Source organism: Pygoscelis adeliae, unplaced genomic scaffold (genome assembly GCF_000699105.1).
Source record: "Pygoscelis adeliae isolate BGI_AS28 unplaced genomic scaffold, ASM69910v1 Scaffold63, whole genome shotgun sequence".
NCBI classification, from domain to species: Eukaryota; Metazoa; Chordata; class Aves; order Sphenisciformes; family Spheniscidae; genus Pygoscelis; species Pygoscelis adeliae.
The window spans coordinates 7192205-7215822 of NW_008824414.1; the positions used below are offsets into that span (position 1 = coordinate 7192205).

Here is a 23618-nt window from a genome sequence, read left to right on the forward strand (position 1 = left end):
GGCTGCCCTTCTGAAGGCAAAGTCTCTCTCTCAGGGGCGATATCTAACGCCTAGCTCATCGCACACTTTGGCACTGGCACTCTAATCCTGCTAGCAAGAACAGTGAGACCTTGTCATCTCACCACAAAACCAAGGCACTTGACATGATTAAACTCATTGCCTTTCTCCTCTCCTCTTTTTTTCCACCTGGAACTAGCAATACCTTATAGCTCTGGTTCCCTCTAGATGGTCCTGAGAAATGGGTAGTCACCATCTACTCGGGAAGGTCAGGCACAAGAGCCTGTTTTGCCACGTTGTTTTTCTGCAAGCACAGAGAATGAAATGCAAACCTTTCAGCCCTGGACCAAACAACATGTGATATCCCATAACCTGTCAACTTCTGCTTGTTGCTCCCTCCCTCTGCTGAACTAGCTGACTGGACAAAAGAGATGGGCATACTCTCAGTTCCCCAAAACTGACTCAGTCTGACCTCTGCCTAACAGTGCAACAGTCAGAAAGATGACACTAGGGCACAGCTGTCAGTGGCTGAGGGCAGTGCTGGGTACCTGCTGTACGTGAGCTAAACACTAGACCGAGTGGGAGCACTCGCCAGGTTTGACTCTTCCCGTGTGCTTTGCCTTCTTTACTCCTTTTCTCATTGCCTGCTTTTTGGAGGTCAGACTACTTTTCTCTTGGTTAGTGAGAAAAACTGGCTCGGAGAGGATCCAGGAACAACAAAACTTAGGTAATGGAGGGGCAGAGAGAGAGAAGGGAGGGTAGCAGGAGCTGCCTGCTTTGGTGGCCATGAGCTGTTGGATCAGGTCACCCTATTCTGTGGGTCTGACCCTCATGCGGAGTAAGTCAGAGCAGCCACGCTGCCTATGGTGCGCCCTAATTCTTGCAGAGGGCTGCTGAAAATAAATGTGGACTAGTAGCAGTTTTGTGCAACGTGTAAGCACTCACCGCTGCATGTGAGAAACCCGGGAGGGGGAGATTGCCTGTTTCATATCACATTACAGATTCAAATTCACACATTCACAGCCAGAACTCCATTAGACTATCTCATTTGGTCAGTTTACAACTCATGCTACAGCTATCTCATTGCTCCTCTCTTGACACCATCATCTTAAGCTGCGCCTTCCAGCTAAGCATCTACAGCTTTGCAAGATGGTGAACCTGGCATGAATCACTGATGCTGTTTGCATTACAGCCTGACCGCCTGCGGGATGAGGAAATCACAGAGCTGGAGGAATGCCTCAAGAGCCTGATCGTTCACCAGAGTATCAACAACAATATCGCTGTAAAAGACTACGCGTCTCTGAACTCCCCATCTCTACCTTATCCTTCTCAAAGCAGCTCCCTTTCCCCGCAAGTCACCTTCATCTTTCAGGGACAGGAGTTTGGTGAGTAGCTAGAGCTGACCAAGAGAGCCCTTGGTCTTCCTCGCCTTGAAGCCCAAGAGGGAGGATTAATGTGACTACTTATTGGGGTCTACCTCAGATAAATCAAGGATTTCCCAGCATCCCATAAGGAAGAAATCACAATAGTCCTAAGATACCGCCATACTGCTTCAGATCAGGCCTCAACCCGTTTTCTTTCTGGGGTGGCACAGAACCAGATGCTTCAGAGTCCATGTCCCTTCCAGGTTCCTTACATTTTAAAACTCCTTAATGCTGGAAGGAAGAATAGAGAGTAGTTCTCTTCCTCCACGTCATTTGGTTGAGGTGAGTTAATAGCATAGGTTGGATCAGACTGGGAAGGTTACTACGGACACCATCAGCCCTGCTTTCAGCCAAGACCGATTTGTCCAGGCTCCCTGCAGTACACCGGCTTTCTGTGGGGTCTGTTCCCTACAGAGAGCTTTCAGATAGTCTCACATAGCAATTTTAGCTTGAGATCAGCTAGATCATTTTTGAGCATGCGTAAGCTGTGTATACAGTTTCCAGTGCTAAACAGCCAAGGAGAGAGCTCCTGTCTGCGTTTCAGTATTTTGAGGATGCTTAGGTAGGGAACAGGGGACTTGGTCAGAAAGGCCTTGCCGAGTTGCTTTTGAAAGGCTGAAACAAATAAAGAGGATGTCCATCAGAAAAAAAAATGGCTCTGGCAAACCACAGGACAGTCCCATCTGGGGGCGGGGGGAGGAAAATAGGCATTGCCGAGCTTGCAGGGTAGGGGCAAGCCCAGATACTCTGATGTTGTGGGAGGATTTCAGTAAGGGAACGGTCTGAGCAAGGCAGGGAGCTCAGATGTGCCAGGGCAGGTGGCTGTGAGCAAGTAAGTGTGTCACCACGTGCTACAGTTTGCCACCCGAGGCACCAGCACTGCCCTGGGGGATGGCAGACCACGTGGAGAGCGGACGTGTCCAGCTCATACACAGGGAGCGGGGAGACCCTAAGCGGTGGGGCTTACTCCAGCTGATTTTCCCTTCCCAGTGGTGGAGGAATGCCATCAGAGCGCACAGACCCGTGTGCGGGACCCCCTGCCCGTGGCGGGGAAGTCCCTTCAGCTTCACTGCTCTTCCACTTCTGCTCCAAACTCACAGTGCTGCCCTGGTGTTAAAACACCGGAGGACAGGCAGAGCGGCTCCGCAGCAGTTTAGTAACGTGCTGTGGATGCTGAACAGATTCCCTGCTCCACAGAATATTGAGCAAACCTTGGACTGGCCCAAGCTGCATCACATCAGCCATGAAACCCCTATGTTTTACCTGCCCTCTGTCCCTTTCAGCCAACAGAACACTCACACTAGACGACCACCAGAAATTTGCCAAGCTCGTATCCAAGAAATGGAAGCAAGTGGGTCGCTCTTTGCAGAAGAGCTGCCGGGCCCTGCGCGATCCTGTCATTGATAACCTGGCCCTCGAATATGACCGAGAAGGACTATACGAACAAGCCTATCAGCTGCTTCTCAGATTTATCCAGTCGGAGGGGAAGAAGGCCACAATAGCGCGGCTGATCGCAGCCCTGGAAGAAAATGGTCTCATCAGCTTGGCTGAGGAGCTCTTGGGCCTCCATTCCAACGAGGACTGCTCCTAGAGCCCGAGGGGTAGTGGCATTGCTAGGGGCTTTCTTGCTTTAGCTAGTGTATGAGACTGCTGCCAGTGCCTGGGAATGTAAAGTCCTGAAAATCACCGCAGGTTTCCGTGTAGATGGGAATGCCCAGGGGAGAGGTTCTGTGCTCACAGAAGCCAGCACGGACCTCTGACGTTGCTTATTTCATTCTGTTTCCAGAAGTCAACGTTACCTTCCCGTGAACTGGTGAGAGGGGCTTTCAGCCTGACTTCCTTCAGGACTGAAATGTCACAGGGAAGCAGCCAGACAGTTAGAGAGCCCTAGGGAAGGGTGGGGGAGAGAGGAAAAGCAAGGCAGGCATCTCAGAGAATTTCTCCGAGAAGCAGACAACGCCACTGTTTCTCAGGCTGTGGCCCAGGGCCATCACCTGGAGAGCTGCAATATATTTTTTATACTGAAGACATTTATGCCCTCAGGCCTGACATCAAGCAAAGACAGAGGGGAAGTTAAGGAAAAGCCAATTTTATATTATTTTCCTTCTTCGTTCTTCAAATGAGGATCATCTGTGGCAAGTGCATCTGTCCTGCCCTACCCTAGTATAGCTCCTTCCCACCTCTCACCACCTGAAGGTTTCCCTTTTACCTGGGACAGTCATAATCTTCCACAGTGCACAAGATTGCTGCTGTAGAACAAATTTCAGGCACTGAACAAGCAATATGGACAAACACAAATTCAGAGAATGATTCCCAACTTTTTCTGGACCGTGGTGGACAATAATATATTGACTACATCGTGCTTAGCTCTTTCCCACCAACCCGAGGGAGCCTGCATCCGTGAAAAGCAAAACACAGTGCTGGAAGGAAAACAGTCTCCTAGTCAGCAAGTTACCTGTGGAGCGCAGATTGGAACTGCTGCTCTAACGTGTGCCACAGCATCACATACCACCAAATACCCCAGCCCACAGAGCTGAGCAATCGCCTCTGACCAGCTGGCTGCTAGTGCCTTCGCTCTCTTCTTAACCCCCTGCCCTTGGCCTGCTGAATTCACCGGATAGCTCACACCATCGAGTCCCACAAGAGTCGGGATTTGCACGGAGCCTTTCCCTGGCGGTGTTGTCACTGTGTGACAATTGGACATCAGCTGCTGTGCCTGGATTTACCTGCCCTGATTTTGAGGGTTAAAAATGGCTTGAAGGACAAAGCACCCAAACCCCAGGGCTGACTTGTGCTTTCAGTTCCGGTGGGAGAAGCCAACTCTCTCCTGGTATGGTTGATGCAGACTGCAACAGAGCAGAGTTTATACCTTTGCCCGTAACAAAGCAACAAGTATCTAGCATGACGTGGGTCCCATGAAGCACAACAGCTTGATTACCTTTGACATATTCCCTATGCTTTCCTGATATGTTTTTACTTATCCTTTTTCATTAATTCTAGCCCTCTTTGCCCTTCCCATCCGTGGGAATAGCCAGTGGGCCTCGGAAATTATTTCAGATGCAGAGAGTGGCTCTGCCAGCACACATAAAGCCTGTGTGTGCACGCAAGTATCGGGCCCCTGGCAGTCATGGTGGGACCAGGTTTCAGACAGGCAAGCCCTGATCACCTTTTAAACCACAACTCACATCTTGATCCTTCCTGGAGTCAAAGCTGCAATTCGGTAAGGAGGGATGCAACGTGGGATTCAGGTGTGGGCTCAGATCCGAGCTCCTGGGGCTGGTGCCGCTCCCTTAGCTTCTGCTAAAGTGCATGCTGTGAGCATCAGCTAATTGAAAACCAGAATCAGGAGGATTTAGATGGCCATCTTCTACCCAGTTGGGGTCCACATGCCTCAGATGTGCTGAGCATCATGTGCCTCAGCGTGAGCCTGAGGAACCCGGCTTTTTTCTGCTGATTTTGAATCCCCAAGATCACATACACAGTGTGGAAAGAAAATGGAGGGGGTCAAAGATGGGGAGAATGTTTTCAGGGTGTGAGTGAATCTGTTTGTCTTGCCCTTAGCTTCAAAGAAGCAGGACTTCATGCAGGCACCATCTCTACAAAGACTGTGGCTCCGTGACCTTAAGCCATTCTACGTCAGTGCTGTTGCAGTCTCATCTCCCCCGTTCCTGCTCCACGTCCTACCCTCTCCCTTACAGTAGTACCAGTGCTCTTCCCAAAATGAAGCAATTATCTCTGACACTTTCGCTTTTGGGACCAGCACAGCGATGCTGATCTTATTTAGTTTAGGGTGCTGTGGAACCATACCTCAAAGCATTTAGCTTTCCTGCCATAGCCTACCAGGGGAACTGTTTGGCAGCAACCCACCTGGCAAACGGTATTTAAAAAAAAAACCAAAAAAAACCAAACCCCAAACCATCAGAAACTTGAAAATTACTTTAACAGCAAGAGGGTTTGCTCTTGATTTTGCAAAAATGATTTTTTTTAGAAAACAAGGTCATATGCATAGCCTGCTGTCTCGTTTGTAATGAATATTTCTAAGCTCTCAGACTAGCTATTCACGTGCACAACTTTCACATACAGTTAGAAGGCAGCCACCGAGTAGTGAGAACTGCTAGCTTTTAGAGCATCTGTTAATGCTTAAAATGAGAAAGGCTTATTTTTTTGCACTTGAAGTAGATGCTGAATAACTTCTTTGCTGCTATTACTGTATTACAGAGGACTAAGCATGAATGCTTTTTTTCTTAATGCAAACCTTGTGCATTTTATTCCTCTGCCAGCAATTGGCATATGTGTTTCCTCTTACTCACAGATTCCCTCTCAAAAGTGCCATTAAGTGCTGGAGCTCCTGGCAACCTTTCTGGAATATCATCATCTTAACAGCATTCACAGGTGCCTTCATTGCAGAGACTCGAAGGAAAAGGGTTTTCCAGTGATACTCCATGGTGGAGCTGTCTTGAGCACATGGCACGGTTTGGGACCATAGCAGTGGCTATTTCATACCTTCTTTTCCACGATGGGTCATCATCATCATATGCAGTGAGAACTCGATTCCGGTCTCAAGCGGACTCCTTCCTGCTAAGAGAGTAGGTTTGGTTTTTTAGTGTTATCTGGCACAGTCATAGAGACAATGTTCACAGAAGCCTTAGAATGAAATAGATCAATTGGATCGTGAGTACACGATGTCATTTGCATTGATTTGGCATTTGGCTGGGGCTTGACTCTGAATTTACTTCTGTTTTACCCAGAAGATTTTACAGTGGTTTTACACCAGCGTGCAAAGACAAGGGAACTCGCATTACGCAGGGAAGGAAGAAGCACTGACAAAGGAAAAAACATTAGCAGAGATTTGTTGAAGAAATTAGAGGCGTGTCTTCACCTCAGATAGTAATGCAGTGAGTGGAACTGAAGAAAGAGCTAGATGTTGGGGATACCTGCTGATACACCAGGAACTCAGTGCTATATGCTAGACCAAGGGCTACAATAAGCACCCCCGGTGACTGCCTGGCTGTCACGCTGCTGGAAGAGGAGTGCGCTCATGCTTTCTTCCTTGCCTGTGCAAAGTTAGTTGCACACACACTGCACCTACTCAGATGGCAACACGCCCTTACTACTATTTCTACCGATTAGCTAACGTCGGGTGTGTGAGATAAGCCATGGGCAGTGCTGCTGCTGGTGAATTTGGCCTTATCCCGTAACAGCTCTTCTCTATGTATTGAGGTACGTCTGGAAAAAAAATATAAAATATTTGGGGTGGGGGGGGTGAGGGTGTTTCAGAATCAAGCGTGCAGCAAACCAGCACACGGTATTAAAAGGAAATAAAGGTGCTAATCAGTTGCATATAAAAAAATGAAATAGACAAAGTATAAAACAAACAGCAGAAACCAGGCCAAAATGCGCTCACAGGAAGGGATCCAAGCGGGCTTTTTTGTGGTACAGATTGTTTTTGTAGTTTTAGCAATGTTTCAGATTTGAAGGAGGCTCCTTTCAGTCTGCCAGAAAGAATAAAAGATCCATCCGAAGGAGAATTTGAATGATTTGTTTTGGCATAGCTGAGCTAGTTTTCAAATGGATAATAACGAAGAGGAGAGTGAAAGTTAAAATGCTCACCAGATACACTTCGTTGTGAGGCATCTGGTAGAAATAAACCTGAGAGTATACCCTGATATAAAATTGTCACGAAGGAAAAATATCAAACTGTCCTGGAGAGCAGAGTCAGTGAAAGGCCAACATTAACCCTCCGAGATGCTTGCTAAAAATACACCACAGATTTATTCATCTGCTGAAGACAACGATGCACCATCGTGGCAGATAGGGAAGGTGCTCTCTTCCAGCAGCTTCAGTTCTCACATGCCACAACTGCTTACAGTGGACCAGTTTGTCAGGTGAAAACAGTACTTGACTCAAAAATAAGAAAAGGGCTCAGCATTATTGATCGGAAGCGCTTGAAAATCACGAGCCGGACGTTAAAGAAATCATAAAATTTTCTTCCAGATTTTCAGAGCAAGTCAAATTAAAAACGAATGTTGACAGCTCGCAGCAACACTTTCCAGGTTTCCATTTTCATCTTCAGCCCTACCATTGAAGAGATGGACATCTGGATTATTTTTAATGCAAAATGGGGTGCTAATGTCATAGCACTGCAGGTTACAGAGCTTTATGAAAAAAATGAGAGCCTCCAAGTAAAACAGTTTGCTGGAGTTTCATAGCTGGGAAATCTCAGAACTGTATCCATTTCAAAATTTGGGGGAAGCTGAGGCAGAAGACAGAATATACTTTGCACCACTGTCAAGATACGGAAAACGTAAGGCCAAAAAAGCGTGTAGGCTTAGGGCTGAGGGAAACTACTTGTTCAGAGAAGGCGTAGGTGCTTGGTGCGGACACTGCTCCAGACAAAGGTCTTTTCCCAGTGTGAGGAAATGGTGGGGTTTTTCCTTACCTGTTAGTTTTGCCATTCATTTCAAAATCTGGTTCGGCGTCGAGAAGCTGTCCTGCTGCCTGGGTCACCGTGTCGCCTCCCCTCTGCGGTCTCGAAAGGTACCTTAGAGCCACCTCCGAGTCACACCCCGGCAGCTGCCCACAGACTCTGAAAGCAGAAGCACGTACAGCAATGAGGAGCCTCGAATTCGCTTAAACTGCTGATTTAGTTTAACTGAAAATCCTGGTATAGCCGTGAACCTCTGGTATTGTACACCTTAAACCAAGAAGATACTAGAATGGGAGTCAAGAGGGTTTCTTCAGTCTAACCCACATACTGGAGTGCGTACCTGAAATTGGTGAGATACACTGCTTTACACCGGACAAGGGTCTGGCCATTTGTCTTTTGTACAGAGATGGGCTCAAACGGTGAGGCAATTTAAGGCCTAGAGTCAAAAGAATTACAGTTTTTTTTCTTCTCTGGATTGAATTTTAAAGCCACTGAAGGGATTTGGCCATACATCTCTAACTGAAATCCGTAGGAGATGTGTGGTTAAGTCCCTTAGTCATCAGTGGAAAAATCCCTTGCTGGCCCTCTAATTCCAAATTTCCATGATAGTCAGCATCAGATCTGGATCAGCCATCTACAGCTGTGGACTGCAATGCCATGTACACTCAGGTCTAGGACATTCAACCTCCAACGAATCATCTTTTATAGAAAAAAGCACTTTGATCTATTTTTTCCTCCATTTTTATAAATAAATGTATACTTTTGATGGAAAGCGCCTCAGAGACTTTCATTAAACACATAATGCAGTAGTGAGAAAGGGGTTCACTGAACTTCTGGCCACATTGGCTATCACCAGCTCTCAAAGGAGCATCCAGCCAGAGTGTCTGGATGCACAACAGAGTCCTGCCCAAAGTCTTATGTTTCTACTGACACGCCGAGGCTGGTGCCCCATGTGCAAGTTGATGGCTCCGATTTCAAGTCGAAACCGAGCTAAGCCACCACGTTTGTTCAGTTTCCAGTTACTGCTTTGATTAGCCTTTTTTAGCAAACGTGGCCAGAAGGGGAGGTTTGTCCCAAACCTGGCAGAGCTCCCTGTGTTTCTTTCAGTGCTATTATATACCTGGGACTCCTCCGAGGCCACAGCCTCGCTGTAATCCCAAAGCGCCTCGCTATTAGTGAGCTTTCTCACAAGGCTGCCTGCCCCGTAGGTGGGGAGCCAAGGAGCTTGGACATTAAATCTTCTCCAGCAGCTTTGCACAGGAAGCCACTGGCTGACCTGACAACTGAACCCGGGGAAATTCCTTTTGCCATGAACTCGACCACAGCAGTATTTCACCCTGAATCACTTAAATCTCAGACAGTACTTGAAAAATCACAAGATCAGCCCTTCTTTATTTACCACAAAGCTGTATTCCCAACCGCATGGCTTGGTGCCTGCAGGAATACAGTGACGGGGAAGCAGGGCTCTGCCCTGCAGCAGGGAGAAGGACATTTGGCACATGGCTCACTTAAAGCCATGTGCCAACACACCAACCCGGGGGTCAACAGGGTTGACCTACAGATGAGGGTCAACAAGATTACTGACCCAATCTTATAAAGACAGAGTGACATGCCACGGGACAGACCAAGGGCACCTTTGCTGGCAGTGAGAAGAATGAATCGGCCATGCATCGGTGCCCAGGGAACAAGGTACAGGTGAGACGACAACCAAGTGGAAGCACCCATGGAGAAAACTCCCTCCACCTCCCAAGTTCCCTGCATGACTCTCCAAGCCACAGCAGCCACAAAGGCACCGCAGAGCAACGAAAGCCTCTGTTTTCACTCTCCATGGGAGCAAGCAAAAAGGATAGTAGGTCCCAAAACCCTGGGGGGGAAGAATGCGGTGGAAATACCTGCTGCGAGTGCCCGATGGTTTCAGGGAGCAGTCCCCCTCACTCCGCAGCCAGCCCCTTTGAGCAAAGGTGGACACACCGGTCTGCTGTTCCCCTCCGTGACCGTCATCTGCCTCCTTACGGAGGAGGGATGAAAAATAGCCTGGGGCTGCTGCTGCAGAGAAGCATAAAGGTACCTTGGGTTGGCACAGGGAAAGCATGAAGCTGAGTAACATTTATGGCTGAGTTTTTTTTTTATCAGCTGCGCTATTCGGCAAGGAACTGCTGCGTTTCAGACCGCTGCAGGTCACGAGGAAATGGCTTTCCCAGCCTGAAGCACCTGAACACAGGGCCTGAGGGTTGCTCATCATGAACCCGTCCACATGACAGCTTTTCATGGTGACATGGTGTTCAATAAAGCAAAACATTTGAGCTGAAATTAAAAATACATCAAAAAAGCACAGACACATAAAAAAGCATTTTTATGTTACGTTTAAAAAACAGTTGGGTGTTCGTGAAAACAAGAGTAGATCAAAACCTGGTTTTATGACAAGTTCACTGTAAATGAAAAACTTTGCATACTAAAGGGGACGTGGTCTGGGCCTTCTCCAGACCCTGGGCCTCTGTTAGAGGAACAAGGGCCGTCGTTTCCATTGCAGAGACAAATGGAGCCACAGAGACAGGAAACGCTATGGCTGCAGTCAGCTGACAGATGGGTAGCGATGGCAATTTAGATTTGGCTCCAAATAAAAATGTTTTGTTTTGAAGTAATTCCAATTAAATGGGGGAAAAAAAAAAATGGGTGGGGTTTTTTTTGTTCAGTGTTTTGGGAGGGACCCTCGCATCTGTCTTCAGCCTCCGCACCGCTCAGCTCCCCCGCCTCCTCCCATCATTGCCCTACTAGAAAAAAAGAAACCAACCCCCAAGTGGATTTCCCTTCTGAGCTAAACCCAACCTCTATTTCTAATTTTGAGCCTTTACAGAGGTAATCACAAAAAAGCCAAATAGTGGGGGGAAAAAAAAAAGCAGAAAAAAAAAGCCTTTTTTGTGGTTGTTATTTTTAACCAGTGGAACAGCAGAATTGATGGAAGTCCCCAACCTGGCTCTGCATTCAATCCCTCGACACCCCCGTCCCTGCCCTGTCCCGCGGGGTGCAGATGACCACGCGCAGAAAGACCCGGGGAGCTGCCGGACGCGGGGCTCTGCGGCGCTGGAGGCCATCTGCACTCCCCAGCCTGCCGATCACGTGTCAGGCACTTGGAAGCGGACCCAGCTCCTTCCCCTGGTGCGGTTGCTCCTTCCACCATGCTACAGTAAGCAAGTGTGTGCAAGGAGGAAGCCCGGTGTCTCGTCTCAGACCCCACTGGCACACGCACCCCTCCCCGGTAGGCACATGGGCGCGGGGAAACTTTGCTGGCTTTCAGCATGAAAACGGCCCAGAGTGCAGGAGACCGAGCGCTGCTTTGCTCAGCGAGGATTTCCTCGGTTTCGCTTAAAGGCTGAGGAATGTCTAATGCTAACTATATCCACATGTGGCTACTTGGCAGCCTGCTGCTGAGACATTACCGAGGGGACACAGGATCAGCGCTATCAAATGGGATGTAAGTATCTATTATGTATGTTTGATCAGGGTGGGTTGGGGAGAGTTACGCAGCAAGCAGTGTGAACTGGAGACTGTCCTTACTGCTTTCCTTTTCTTCCAGCCTGCGGCTTTTCTTTTTGCCTTGTTGCTCTTGCAGTGTTGTTACGTGCAGCAACCTGAACCGTGATGGTTAGCATGCAGCAGGGCTGGCTACAGGCTCTGAACACGCAGTCTCCAGCCCTGCTATGTCTGCTTTACACTTTACTTTCCAAAGTGTTTTAGGTTGTTTTTACAGAAGAAAGTTTGGGGCTTCTTTAGACAATGCCTCCAGTGCTCCCAGACAGGGTTTCCTCCCAACCGCGAACATGTTCCAGTGGCAGCACGTTACATTTACAAACCATTCCTCGTCAGTAAAAGGACATGAATCTTCCCCCTGTGTGACACTATTGTATGCTTTGAGCAAAACATGGGAATTTTCAAGCTCTTTAGCGTCGCAAAGAGGGAAAGAAAAAAATTCAGTCCCAGTGAAACGGGCAGTTACTGATCACATTTTTAAATAGTTTTTGGGCAGATTCTGATAAACTTATGCATTGGGTATCATCTTGAAATTAGTGGGGCAAGTCAGCACGTACTCCCGCTCCTGTTCATGTCTGGGGGTAACAATACATCCATGCTAATGCACCGTAATTGCTGGGTTTTGGGGCACATCAGGCAAATGATTTATCAGAAGAGGGTCTGGGAGCTGAAAAGGCAGCGAGCGCTGCAGCCCAGGGAGGGCTGGGAAAGGAGGGCGGCTGTTTCAGCGGGGCTGTTTCTTACCCCTTCACAAGCCTGCAAGGCTTTATTCTCCTCCCGGGGCCAGGGGAAATGAATGTTTGCAAGAGAGAGGGTAAGTTCCTCGCCCTGCGCTTGGCTGCTCCAGGAGGGGCCTGTCTCCCCAAAGCACTCGGGGTGTGAGTTGAGCTGCTGAGCTCTCCATAATTCTGAAAATCAGACCACCTACACGCAAGACTGCGTCTGGATTTAGGAAAGTACCTCTCGAGGCTGCTGAGCCTGCGGAAGATATTTGCGCATTACCTTCTCCTACCTTGCAGGCAGCTGAATGTTCTCCTTAGAGACATGGTGCTGTGCTTAGGAGGAGCTGGAGTTTTCCCTGTTTGCTGGGGCTCACCATGGCATGCCTGGCAGCAGCGCAGTCCTGCATGGACAGTGCCCTGATGGCACATCCTGCCCTGAAAGGGCCAGGAAAACATCCTGCACTGCTTAAATGCAGCAGAGCCGCAGTCCTCAAACTGTGCCACGTGTACGCAAGTGACTTACCACCGAGTCAGGAGGAGCGGTGCGGGCAGACAGCCTTTCCCGGAGGTGATGGGGACGGTCGTGCAGGCAGCCAGCGCTGCCCAGGGTCATCGGGGCTCCCGTGCACAACTGCCGCTGCCTTCGGCCGCGGTATCACAGGATTCCCCGCCAGGGATGGTGCAAGTTCCTTTCTGGGACCCCTGTAGGTGAGAGCAGACATCTTAGCATCCATCTCCAGCCTTCGCACAGCAGCTCTGCAGTTTCTCTGCATTTAAGTTTGTATACTTTGTAAAAGCTTCACTGACCAGGGTGAAAGCTAAAAGAGGGCAACTGCAGCAAGTTGTCTAACGTGTGACTGGCATTGCAAAGGTGAGGCTGGCAGTGCCAACAGGAGAGACTGTTATAAAATGGGACCAGCCAGCCGGGAAGCTGATGAAACCACTTATTTCAGGACTGGGGCCAGCAGAGAGATAAAAAGGCACCCTGTCCTGTAACAGCATGGATCTCAACCATTTGTTTGAGCTGGCCTGAAAAGCAGCTCCGACAGGAAAGTTGGAAACGGTCTTTGGAGTGGGGCCTGCATTTTTGTTACCTGCTTGCACAGTGTTTTGACGAACAGAGCTTTTGCCTCCAGGTGCTGCAACGCAAGTAACAGCAGCGGTGACAGACACTGTGCGGGTGACACTGCGCACGGGGTTGGAACGCTGCTGCAATGGCGGCACCGGCCAGCAGCATCCGAGCAGCACCGTGGTGTGCAGCTGAGCACTGCGAGCCTCTGCCGCTCTGCACTGTGTTCATGTGGCTCTGGCTCACAATCCCAACTCCTGGGAAAGCTCTCTTAAGACATTCAAGCTAATTAAATCCTACAGCCTATCCTCAGTTTGTTTATAGACTTCAAAACTTCTAAGCAGCTGAATGAGATGGGCTCTTTTTTCTGGTAAGGCAGCTTAGCGATTGTTTTGGTGACTTCATTTTTCTAGGGCCTTGCGCTAACCAACATGCCAAAGGGCATCTCTTGTATTTCAGCCTGCCCTGTCTTCTAGTCAAGAAGATCAAATCGTTCAGCGTGGCTTTGTAATCCTATAGCTCCAAATGAGACCTCTTCACAAACACCCTGTAATGCAGAGAGGAGTTGTCTGGCACCAAAGCCACTTGAAGCATCAACTTTGATGAGGTTATTGACTTTGCCTGGAGGGTGGGGGGGGGAACCCCCAAACAAAAAACAAACAAACAAAACCAAAAAAGAAACCATGCAGGAGTAAAACTCATTACATGACACCCAAACACAGAAATGAAAGAGGGCTTCTTCCCCTGCTCCAACACACAGAGCTATTTTTCCCCTTTAAACACTCCAAAACCAGCTCAAACCGTTAAACCTGAGTTGTTTCATCCATGTTTTTGCATGCGGGGCAGAACAAACCCAGTGCTGGAAGCTGACACATTTCCCTGTGGGTACCCCAAAGAGCCCAGGCACCAATGCGATGCAAAATGAAGATGAGGTTTTGCCTGCATGAGACCCGTACCGAGATAACTCAGCTGAGATTTGAAAACCTTTGCCTTAGCACTTCACTTCAGGTTCCTGTTCAAGGGTAAGAGAAAGACGGCAGCTCAGCGCAGCTTGAAGAGAGGCAAAACAAGTAATCCCCACATGAAACAGAGTGCTACTCGTATCTGCGCGTTCAGCAATGCATTTAAACTAAACTGGTGCAGACACAGAAGTCAAGCACTCTCCCGGGCCCTTGGGGGCTCGGAGGATGAGACCAAGCGGGCGTTGGTAGGAAGATGTAGTCACCAGAGCTTCAGGCGGTGCAGACTTCTTGCTGTCAGCATCCTGGTCTGGTGGGATGAAGCTAATCTGCGCACGTCTGTTTCACGCAGTCCCAGCTGCAGGATGGACATAGGGTATATTATTATTGTTGCTGGTGGGTTCTTGAACGGCGTCAAGTGGAGGCAGCAGAGGAACAGCAGCACGAGGTGAGGAAGGGCCTGGTAGCTTGATTTGCTCTTGTGAGTGAATCAGGATGGAAAAACTGCTGGAAATGAGGCGGGAGGGGGACACGTGCGCAGACCTCCCCGCTGCAGGCCAGAGCCTGGGTCTCAGCTTCCAGCACTGGGCGTTACAACCCGACTTTGTTCTCGTGAACTACGTTCAACAAACATGAAATGAAAACAAATATCCAAAACCTCAAGCATTGCCTCAAAGCACCCCCATCATCCAGAATTTTCCAAGTTCCCCTGAGGATTGCAAAAAACTCATTGGACCCACCGGTGCCGGATCCCCAACGCTATCTTTAGCTCATTTTACAGAGAAACAGATAAGTCATCTGCATCAGCAACCACTGCCCCACGTATTGCGTGGCCACACAACGTATGCGGCCCCTCCATTGCACAACACAAACCTACCAGTGGCAGCTCCAGCTTCAAGAGCGAGGAGGGGAGCCGGAAACACTTCGCATGCAAGTTGATCCAGGGACAACCCACAGCCGTGCTCGGGGGGGGACGGATGCTCCCGTCAGCCAGGCTGGGACGAGTGTGCAGCAGAGCTCGTTGCTGTGTTTTGTACCCTCTTGCTTGGTGTACCACACTTTCAGCTTGCCTCGCTACCGCAGCTGCTTTTCCCAAGGCTGGGCGGGTTGAATAACCACTCTTCAAGGCACAAAGCAATGTGCCAGAATAACCAAGGCTTCTTGACTGAACTCGGAGACAGGATCCAGAGACTTTTCCCCACCTGGGCCTGTATGAGCTGAAGTGCCAAGTGATGGAGACGTGACAGCTGCTGCAAAAGCAGGAAGTTTCCAGGATGAGCTCAAGGCTTCACGTCATTCAGCTGGGAATGAAGGACTAGCAACTTTAAAAAAATAAAATAAAAAAAAATCATCATTTAACTGCTTTTATTGCAGCACTCCTTGGCCACATTTCAGAATCCTCCTCTCAAATAAATGAAAACCAGGCAGAGGACTGGGCCCGCTGCCCGAGCGTGCAACAGCGCAGGTCAGATTCCCCGCCTGGATATTCACCAGGGTGCCCTGCCCAGCTCCGGCCACTTCCAGCTTTCGAGCATTTTGTTGCCTCTCAGGCCACGCAGGCTGTGGCCCCCTTGGTCCTTCCAGCACATTCCCCATGTACGGGGCTCCCTGTGTTTCCACCTCATGGATACGGGACCTCTCAGCCTCTTCCTACAGCCCAGCTCAGCCCTCTACCGTTGCTGGTGCTTGCAGCCCAGCACGCGTCACTCCCAGCCTTCCCCAGGACCCCCCTTGTCCCACTGCTGGGGGAAACTGCACCGTCCCATTCAGACCCGCTCGAGCTGGACTCAAGATCTCAACTGTAGCCATCCCTGGGCAGCCAACGCAAAGAGGGACACGTGGCCACTTTTCCAAGCTCGGAGGACATGGGAGGCAGCCCTGGCAGCTAAGCCCACGTTCCCTGAGGCACCGAGTGATGCAGCAGTTTTATAACCCCGGCTCCATTTCACAAGTTGGATGAAGATCCCCCATGGCAGCATACGAAGCAGAGGCGTGTCCACCTTGGACACAGCCATGCAGCAAGACGCTGTGCCAAGAACTGCTCTGCTGTGCTCACATCTCTTTTGTTTGGCATCAAATATTTTCTGCTCGCTTTGATAGCCCCATAATTCCCCCTTCCCCCCCCCCGCCCCCGGTGTCGAGGTGGATGAATAATCTTTTTGGCTTTAGGACATACCGGAGTGTCTGCCAGAATCATCAATCCCTCTGAATTCAAGAACAGGACAGCTTTTCCCACACTGACATCCATGGAGAGAGCTCACACCTGTGTAACAATCGAGGGTATTTCCTTCGAAAGAAGGAAATATTTAACAAAGACTGGAAAATCCATATAATTCAATCGAGGAATCACTTCAAGGCCTGGCAACTTCTTTTGAAAATGAGATGTCTATATTCAGCACTGAACTGTTTTGTTTCAGCATGGAAATCGCTATTTCGGATTCCTTTCTTTCAATAAATGAAAACACCGAAGAAAATCTGGGCTATCAGCCCATGCTTGTAACAGTTCAGGATTTTTCTTGGCTTCTCCAAGGGTGCTTATTGCCAGATTCCGAGATGCTGGCAGGATAAATCTGTAAGTCATGGAAATTACGAGTTTCACGACACACACGCCTTATTCCAAACCCTCGCCGATAAAATTAAACACAGGAAAGAGCCAGGACTTTCATCCAGCTTCTTAATGACCATCTGGAGCTTGGCAGCTGAAATTAGATCAAACTTTTGCATAGAAAAGGAAAAAAAAAATTGCTATTACAGCTGGGAAAGAGATGAGACTTTATGTATGAAGAGCTTGAGTGGAGATACACAAACATCCCAAAGCTATCAGGATCTGTCCCCCACCAGGGACGCTGCATCTCCTGCTTGCTCTGGAGACCCAGAGCTGCATAGCAACTCAATAAAGCTTAACCCATCGCAACAGAAGGAGCAAAAATGCCTCAATTTTAGTTCTTATGGGCTTTTTGAGACAGGGTCCCTATTTGAGGTATCTCAACAGCACCGAGCAAAAATTCTTGCTCGTGATGGGCGGAAGAGGGACAGAGCCCCTCTGCTTAGCGGATCCAGTTCAGTAGCATTGTCCTGGGTGTAGTGGGACCATCCTTTCATACCCCCGGAGCTTGCCTTCAAAATTATTGAAAGCAACATGAAGGAAAGCCTGCTGGGAACCATGTCTCGACAGATAAAGGATGATTGAGCACAAAACTGAAACACAGCGGGTTGCTGGAGAGAACCATAATCAGGACTTGCCAGGGGTAATTTGCACACGACAGACGTAAAATGCAAACTAACATCCTATATGTGTTAGAAGAGACTGTTTCATGAGGCTGAAAACAGTTATGAGCCAAGTCATGTGGCAGAAAAAGCATAAACAGAAAACAGCTTCTGATTATTATAAGCATTTTAACAACAATTTATGAGAGATCAGAGAAAATTCTACAGTCCTGCTATCAATATCAAAGCCATGCCAGTTAAAACATCTGCCCAGCCTAGGAGAGAAGTGAAAGGTACAGTGAAAAAAGCCAACAAATGGAGAAAACCCCAGCAATCTCTATTAGAGGCCAGAAAATGTTGAGAAAGGTGGCCTGAGGAAAAAAGCATGGCCATCAGGACGGGGAGGAAGTGAATTTGAATCCATTGGGAACACGAAGAGCCTTACCAAGGCACGGATAAGCCATTTGCTAAAATAAAGTTTTGAGTAATACTGGAGACAAAGCAGATGAGGTCAGTAAATATTTTGGAGCTGCACTTGGGAAAAAGATAGCTGATACCACACGGTGGTGAAATACTCTCCATTTCAACAGTAACTTGGAGATGCAGTTAACCAGTAATGAAAAAGCAAAGTATTTTAACATTATGAGGTCCATGTAATGGGCATCTAAGAATTTTAAAGGGGCTGACCCCCAAAAAAAAAATTAATCTGGTTTATTAATTTTGCTTTTCCATTGGTCTTGAAATATTGCCTAGATCCCACAGGGTCCGGAGGTAATGTTGTGCCATTAACTACAGACTCATCAGTCTAATTTTGAGCTTCAAAAAGATAATGTTACAGCTGATACAAATTTGATGGTTAATGAACAATTAGTGGGTGATACAATCCATGACAGTGAAAAAGGATTTGCTGAAAACGGGTGCCACTGAACTAGAGAGGGTCCTGTTTTAAATCACAATCACGTTGAATGACCACATTCTTACCAAGCACATAGCTGCCCATTAGGTGTTTGAGTCAGTAAAGTGGCTACCGGGCTCGACTGGAGGCAGAGCATCCATCTGTGTGCTCCGTTGGGCTAACAATGCTGAAACCAGTGAACCGCAGGAATAAATTGCGTAGGAAGCCGGAAGCCCTGGCTCCTCCTCCCTCTTCTGTCCTCCGTAAGGAGCGTTCCCTAAGCGAAGGCAGACTGACGTTCAACCAGGCAGCTTTCGACCAGGAAGTTTTTGGGTAAGATGATCTCAGCTAATTCAAGACAGACAACTGTAATACCTTCAAAGGTAGCTTCTACTAATGCAGCACGAATCACATACGAGCGTAAAAGATTATCAGTGGGTTATATAAGAATACTTATGCGCACATGTGGGAAAATTTGGGGGTAGAGCTATTTTAGGAACATGCTCCCTGCTAACGTCTGTAAGGATTACGATTGTCTCCTGCCTTCTTCGGGAGCCCGGAGCGGCTGTCAGGTCCCCTCTGTTCAGCTCGGTTGTTAGCTCTGTCTCGGGGACAGCGTGCCTGCACGTACGGTGGTGATGAGAGGACCTGCCCTTGCTGCAGCTACAGACACTTGACCAGCCCTTTCCCTGAACGTGCTGCTTTCTGCCTTCTTACTACTCTTTATTATTTTTTTTTGTTTGCAGTTGAAGAACTGATTGAATGAGACAGATGATCTCCGGGAAAAGCGTGAGTGAGGAATCAAATCTTGTATTTCAAAAGGCAGCTTCATCTCTCACACGTGAATAAAACATTCCTAACACCAGGCTCTGCCTTGCTTCTGCGTATTGGGATTTATTTGCCCACCTCTTGCTTACCGGTTAGGGTGATTTGGCAGAGGCAAAACACCCGTGCCCCTTCCAACCTTATTAATGGAAGTTACTTATAATGGTTTAATATTTTATAAAGATTACTGGCAGCAAAAAGGCCCTACGTGCATTCAAGAGCATGCCTAACGTATTCATTTTGAAGGCACAAATCATGGTTGGTTTATGAGAGCTGGCTCTGCGTGCAGGGAAATGCCAGCGACACGCTGCCGCTGAAAAGTCTGCCCTTCAACAGCCAGGTCCATTGCCTCCCCGTTTCGACTCAAAAAGGGTAAAAGCAGCAAGAAACAGCTACCAAGTTGGGAAAAGTTACAAAGTTGGGGGGGGGGGAAAGGAAGGGGGAAAGGGAAGAAAAAAATAATCTAATGATTTATGGAAGAATGGCATTTTTCATGATTTTCCACCTTGTTCTTCCCAAAGCAGTGAAAGCTCTGAAATGGCAAAACGTGCTTGGCAGAGAGGGATGTGGGAGGAAGGGCTCATTTCACGTTGTGCTTAGGGAGTGGTTTTCAGGACGATGGCTTCGTGATTTAACTAACCAAGCCACAGAGCCAGAGCACTAGGATCAGTGTTCGGTTTGTGACCCGTGTGCCTTTTGGCAAGTTCCTTAATGTGTCTCAGTGTTTGTATGAATAAAATGCACTTTGCTGCTAGTTTTTTTAAATGGTGTTTCACTTAGTCTTGCCTGCGTGCTTCAAAGCTGCCGAATCCTCGTTGCTGACACACCGTACGTTTATTTACAGATGGACATTGGTGCCAGGCAGCTCAAACACAGCTTTTAACAGTCCCAGAAACACCGCGGAGACAATGAGAGTTCGTCTCAAAGGGGATGCGATCTGTACCCTCTTCCTGCTGGTAGCGCTTTGCTCTTTACTCTACTCCCAGCTGGAACATTTAGTCCCAGTAGGAAACAAGGAGCCGACACAGAAGAAGCCTTCAGTAACACCGAAAATACTCTCTGACCCCAGAGCACCTTGGAGACCGATGCCAGCAGACGCAACGGTACCCAGGCCCCAAGTAACTCCTATCGTTAGACGAACAGAAGTGGCCAACAACAGGGTCCAAACTACAAGTCCTCCCCCGTTGACTGATTCTGCCTTCAACTTCAAGCACTATCTCCTGAACAAGGATAACAGGAACTTCAATCTCCTCATTAACCAGCCCAAGAAATGCAGGAAAACACCTGGAGGTCCCTTTCTGCTCATTGCTATCAAATCAGTAGTTGAAGACTTCGACAGACGTGAGATTGTCCGGAAAACTTGGGGCAGGGAGGGTTTGGTGAACGGGGAGCAGATCCAGCGAGTGTTCCTCCTGGGAACACCAAAGAATAGGACGGTGCTGGCGACATGGGAGATCCTGATCCACCAGGAGAGTCAGACATACCGGGACATTTTACTCTGGGACTTCATGGACACTTTCTTCAATCTGACCCTGAAGGAGATCCACTTTCTGAACTGGGCTGCCGAATTCTGCCACAACGTGAAATTTATTTTTAAAGGTGATGCTGACGTTTTTGTCAACGTCGAGAACATTGTTGACTTCCTTGAGAGACATGACCCCACTGAGGACCTCTTTGTTGGGGACATCATCTACAATGCCCGCCCTATCCGTGTCCGAAAGAGCAAATACTATATCCCAGAGACCATGTATGGGCTAAGCATCTATCCAGCCTACGCAGGCGGAGGAGGGTTTTTGCTGTCCAGCCGCACCATGAGGAAGCTCTCTAGGGCTTGCAGAGAGGTGGAACTCTTCCCCATCGACGATGTCTTTTTGGGCATGTGCTTACAGAGAATCAATCTCAAACCCATTTTGCATGAAGGATTCAAGACCTTTGGCATTGTCAAGCCTTCTGCTGCCCCACACCTACAGACATTTGACCCCTGTTTTTACAAAGATCTCATGGTAGTTCACAGTCTGAAAGTTGCTGAGATCTGGCTAATGTGGAACCTGCTCCACAGCCCACGTCTTTCCTGTACTCAGAAGAAGCAAGTGAAGAAGCCCTTCCAATGGAAAAAGAAAGCTCAAATAACAACACAGGCATCACCCCTCAGATAATACAGGCAGACTGCAGCAGAAACACGTAGCAAACCAGCTGAGAAAGGGAACCTGGAACTGTTGCAACCAAATGAACCGACTTTAGTAGTATTTTAGCACATCTTATTTACAACATTAAGAGAAGATGACGAACTGTTGCAGGAATTTGCCAAAATTCCACATTTGCACGCACCTATCGGGTAGGTCCTTCTCCATTAATGAGTCCAAATAATCATAACAGTATCTTTAATTTATTCTTATTTATTAGAATTATAGTAGTGCTTAGTGGGCGAATGTGTAAAAGCACATTGCAAAATGCAATCCTTGGAGATTTTTCAGCATTGTTAGAAGTGTGAGAAATGAAAGAAGATAGAGGGTAAGAGATGACGCCAAGGAGCACAGGGATCGTTGTCAACTTGTTACCTGGACTCGGACTCATTGAGAAATGACCAAACTACACAGTAACTAGAGTAAAGGAAATCAAGTCACCTTAGTGTATGCTCAAATCAAATCACTACTGCCTGGTTGGCTTTCTGTAGGCCTCATAAGAAGAGAAGAAAAGAACAACCGGCAGCTATTGAAATGGGGTCCTATACATTGCAGATAGGGTGGACTACAAGACGACAAACTGGAGGCTGAGGCTGGTGTGGCTGGTTGAACAAAGGACAGGTAAATAGATAACTGGGAAGGGGCAGACTTCCAAAGGGCCTTTAAAGAAAGGACAAGTAGAACTTTGAGTTGATCCCTCCGAGTCTTGATTTTTCATTATTTGTAGCAACTCCTCAGTTCAAGTATCTGCTCCATTGACACACTCAAAACTCAGGGGACCAGTTTTTGGCACTTCCATGAGCTCAGGCTCTCTGCGCTATGCCAACTGGCACTCAGTGAAAACTCAAAGTCATCCAACAGTATCTGATCTCTCTCACCATCTAACCCAGATCTTCAGAAGGTTTGCATCTGGAGACATCCTTTGGCCTTCGCTTGTGAGGGTAAAACCACACAGAGCTGCTGCTTGCGTCACATCTGGGAGCTTCTTCAAACCAAAGGAAAACTTGTCAATGGACTGGGCTGGTTTCTATAGACCTCGTCGGTGCTCTTGCCTGGCATACAGTCAACTGCAAAGAGCAGCCAAGACTTTTCATATTGCTGCAGGTGTCATGTGAACGGAGAAAGCAGTCTTCAGACAAAAGGGCTTCAGAATAAAAGCCTTTCTAAATTTATTGCAAGAAAGCAAAAACACACAGCAATCTTTCTGTTGGGCTTTCCAAGTTTCAGCCAGTCTAACTTCACAAGTATTTTAAGCATCGGACAAGAACACTGGATTGCTTGGTTTTTGAAAGAATAGTCAGTATTTTGAAGCATTTTGTTTTTTCCAGCAGCAGATTACCTTAGAAGAACATCCTTTTCTTGGGCATCAGAGAGGAAGTAAATTCCTCTAAATCAGGGTTAAAAAGCTATGAAATTCATGGGGCCTGAGTTCACCTCTGATACTGTGTTTGTTAATTCTTTTGCAATTTTTTCCCCCCTCAACAAAACTCCTATCCATCAGAGAAGCCCCGATGTCATCCCTCTTCAGGAGGGCACACACACACAGCTTCAAAGGAAACTACAATCAGTCATAAGTGTCCGAGAAGTTGCTTTCCCTTGAACAGAGCCCTGCCGCGCAGCTGCATTTCATACCTGGGTATAACCTTCCTCCCACCCAGCCGTAGTCCAGGCCCAGTACTCGTATTAACTATGCACAACACGGAGGAAAGCAAGCTGGTAATATCTATTAGTAGACTACTAAAAACAGTCTTGCACGTTATCTTCATTGTAAGAGTTTAAGCCTTACAATAATGTATTTCCGAGGAAAGGTCAGCTATATAGAAATCAAAAGACCATATGTTGATCTGGGATATTTTCGGGCTGCAATCCTGAAACACAAAATGCTTATGTGAGCTTTACAAGGAGCTCTGTAGGGTGTGGAAATAAGCCAGAGCCCTGCTGGTGGGAGAAAGCCAGTCACGCCCCTGTCTGCTAACATGTGTGATACTTACGTATTTATGAGCTTGTACAGAAATGTATTACCTGTGATTAGTTTACAGTTTGGGAAATTATTTATACCATAATTAAAAGACAGCATGCAGACGTGCCTCTAGTTGTCAGAGTGAGTCTGTCAAGTACACCTGCACACACGTTGTAAGACTAACACCACAGGTATTTTTCATGAAGACAGCAACATGAAAAATATTCATTATTTTAGATAACTTGGTAAATCTTTCCTTATGCTGGACTTAATTTAATGGTAATGACAGAAAAATAAACACGGCTTACCTTATGATTTTCTACAAGGCAACTAGTCAGGTTCAGAAGTCCTTATTAAGATCTTCCTTTTAAGCTTGGAGACGCACAGAGATTGGCTCCTCCCGCTATAACGTCTTCAGATCT

At 47.7% G+C, this 23618-nt stretch overlaps 2 protein-coding genes across 3 annotated transcripts in view; both read left to right on the forward strand.

The window, feature by feature from the left end:
* Positions 1–8615, forward strand: part of TRADD (TNFRSF1A-associated via death domain) — a 12202-nt gene extending 3587 nt beyond the window's left edge. The window contains exons 3-4 of the mRNA XM_009320817.1: positions 1190–1382; positions 2705–8615. Coding sequence (XP_009319092.1) covers positions 1190–1382; positions 2705–3012 — 501 coding nt within the window. The 3' untranslated portion in view covers positions 3013–8615. The remainder of the gene's footprint in view (positions 1–1189; positions 1383–2704) is intronic.
* A 2394-nt stretch (positions 8616–11009) lies between these two features.
* Positions 11010–23321, forward strand: B3GNT9 (UDP-GlcNAc:betaGal beta-1,3-N-acetylglucosaminyltransferase 9). Of its 2 annotated transcripts, none has more exons than XM_009320819.1 (3): positions 11010–11320; positions 18975–19021; positions 19898–23321. In XM_009320819.1, exon 3 carries the CDS (start codon positions 19962–19964, stop codon positions 21207–21209), a length of 1248 nt encoding a protein of 415 aa, XP_009319094.1. In that variant the 5' UTR covers positions 11010–11320; positions 18975–19021; positions 19898–19961; the 3' UTR covers positions 21210–23321. The 2 variants fall into 2 exon arrangements, with proteins under 2 accessions (XP_009319094.1, XP_009319093.1); XM_009320818.1 differs by having other exon boundaries at positions 18975–19017.
* Positions 23322–23618: the final 297 nt, after the last annotated feature.

What these genes read in the sequence shown, in the direction of transcription:
- B3GNT9 (XM_009320819.1), top strand. Translation starts at nt 19,962, where the DNA reads ATGAGAGTTCGTCTCAAAGGGGATGCGATCTGTACCCTCTTCCTGCTG.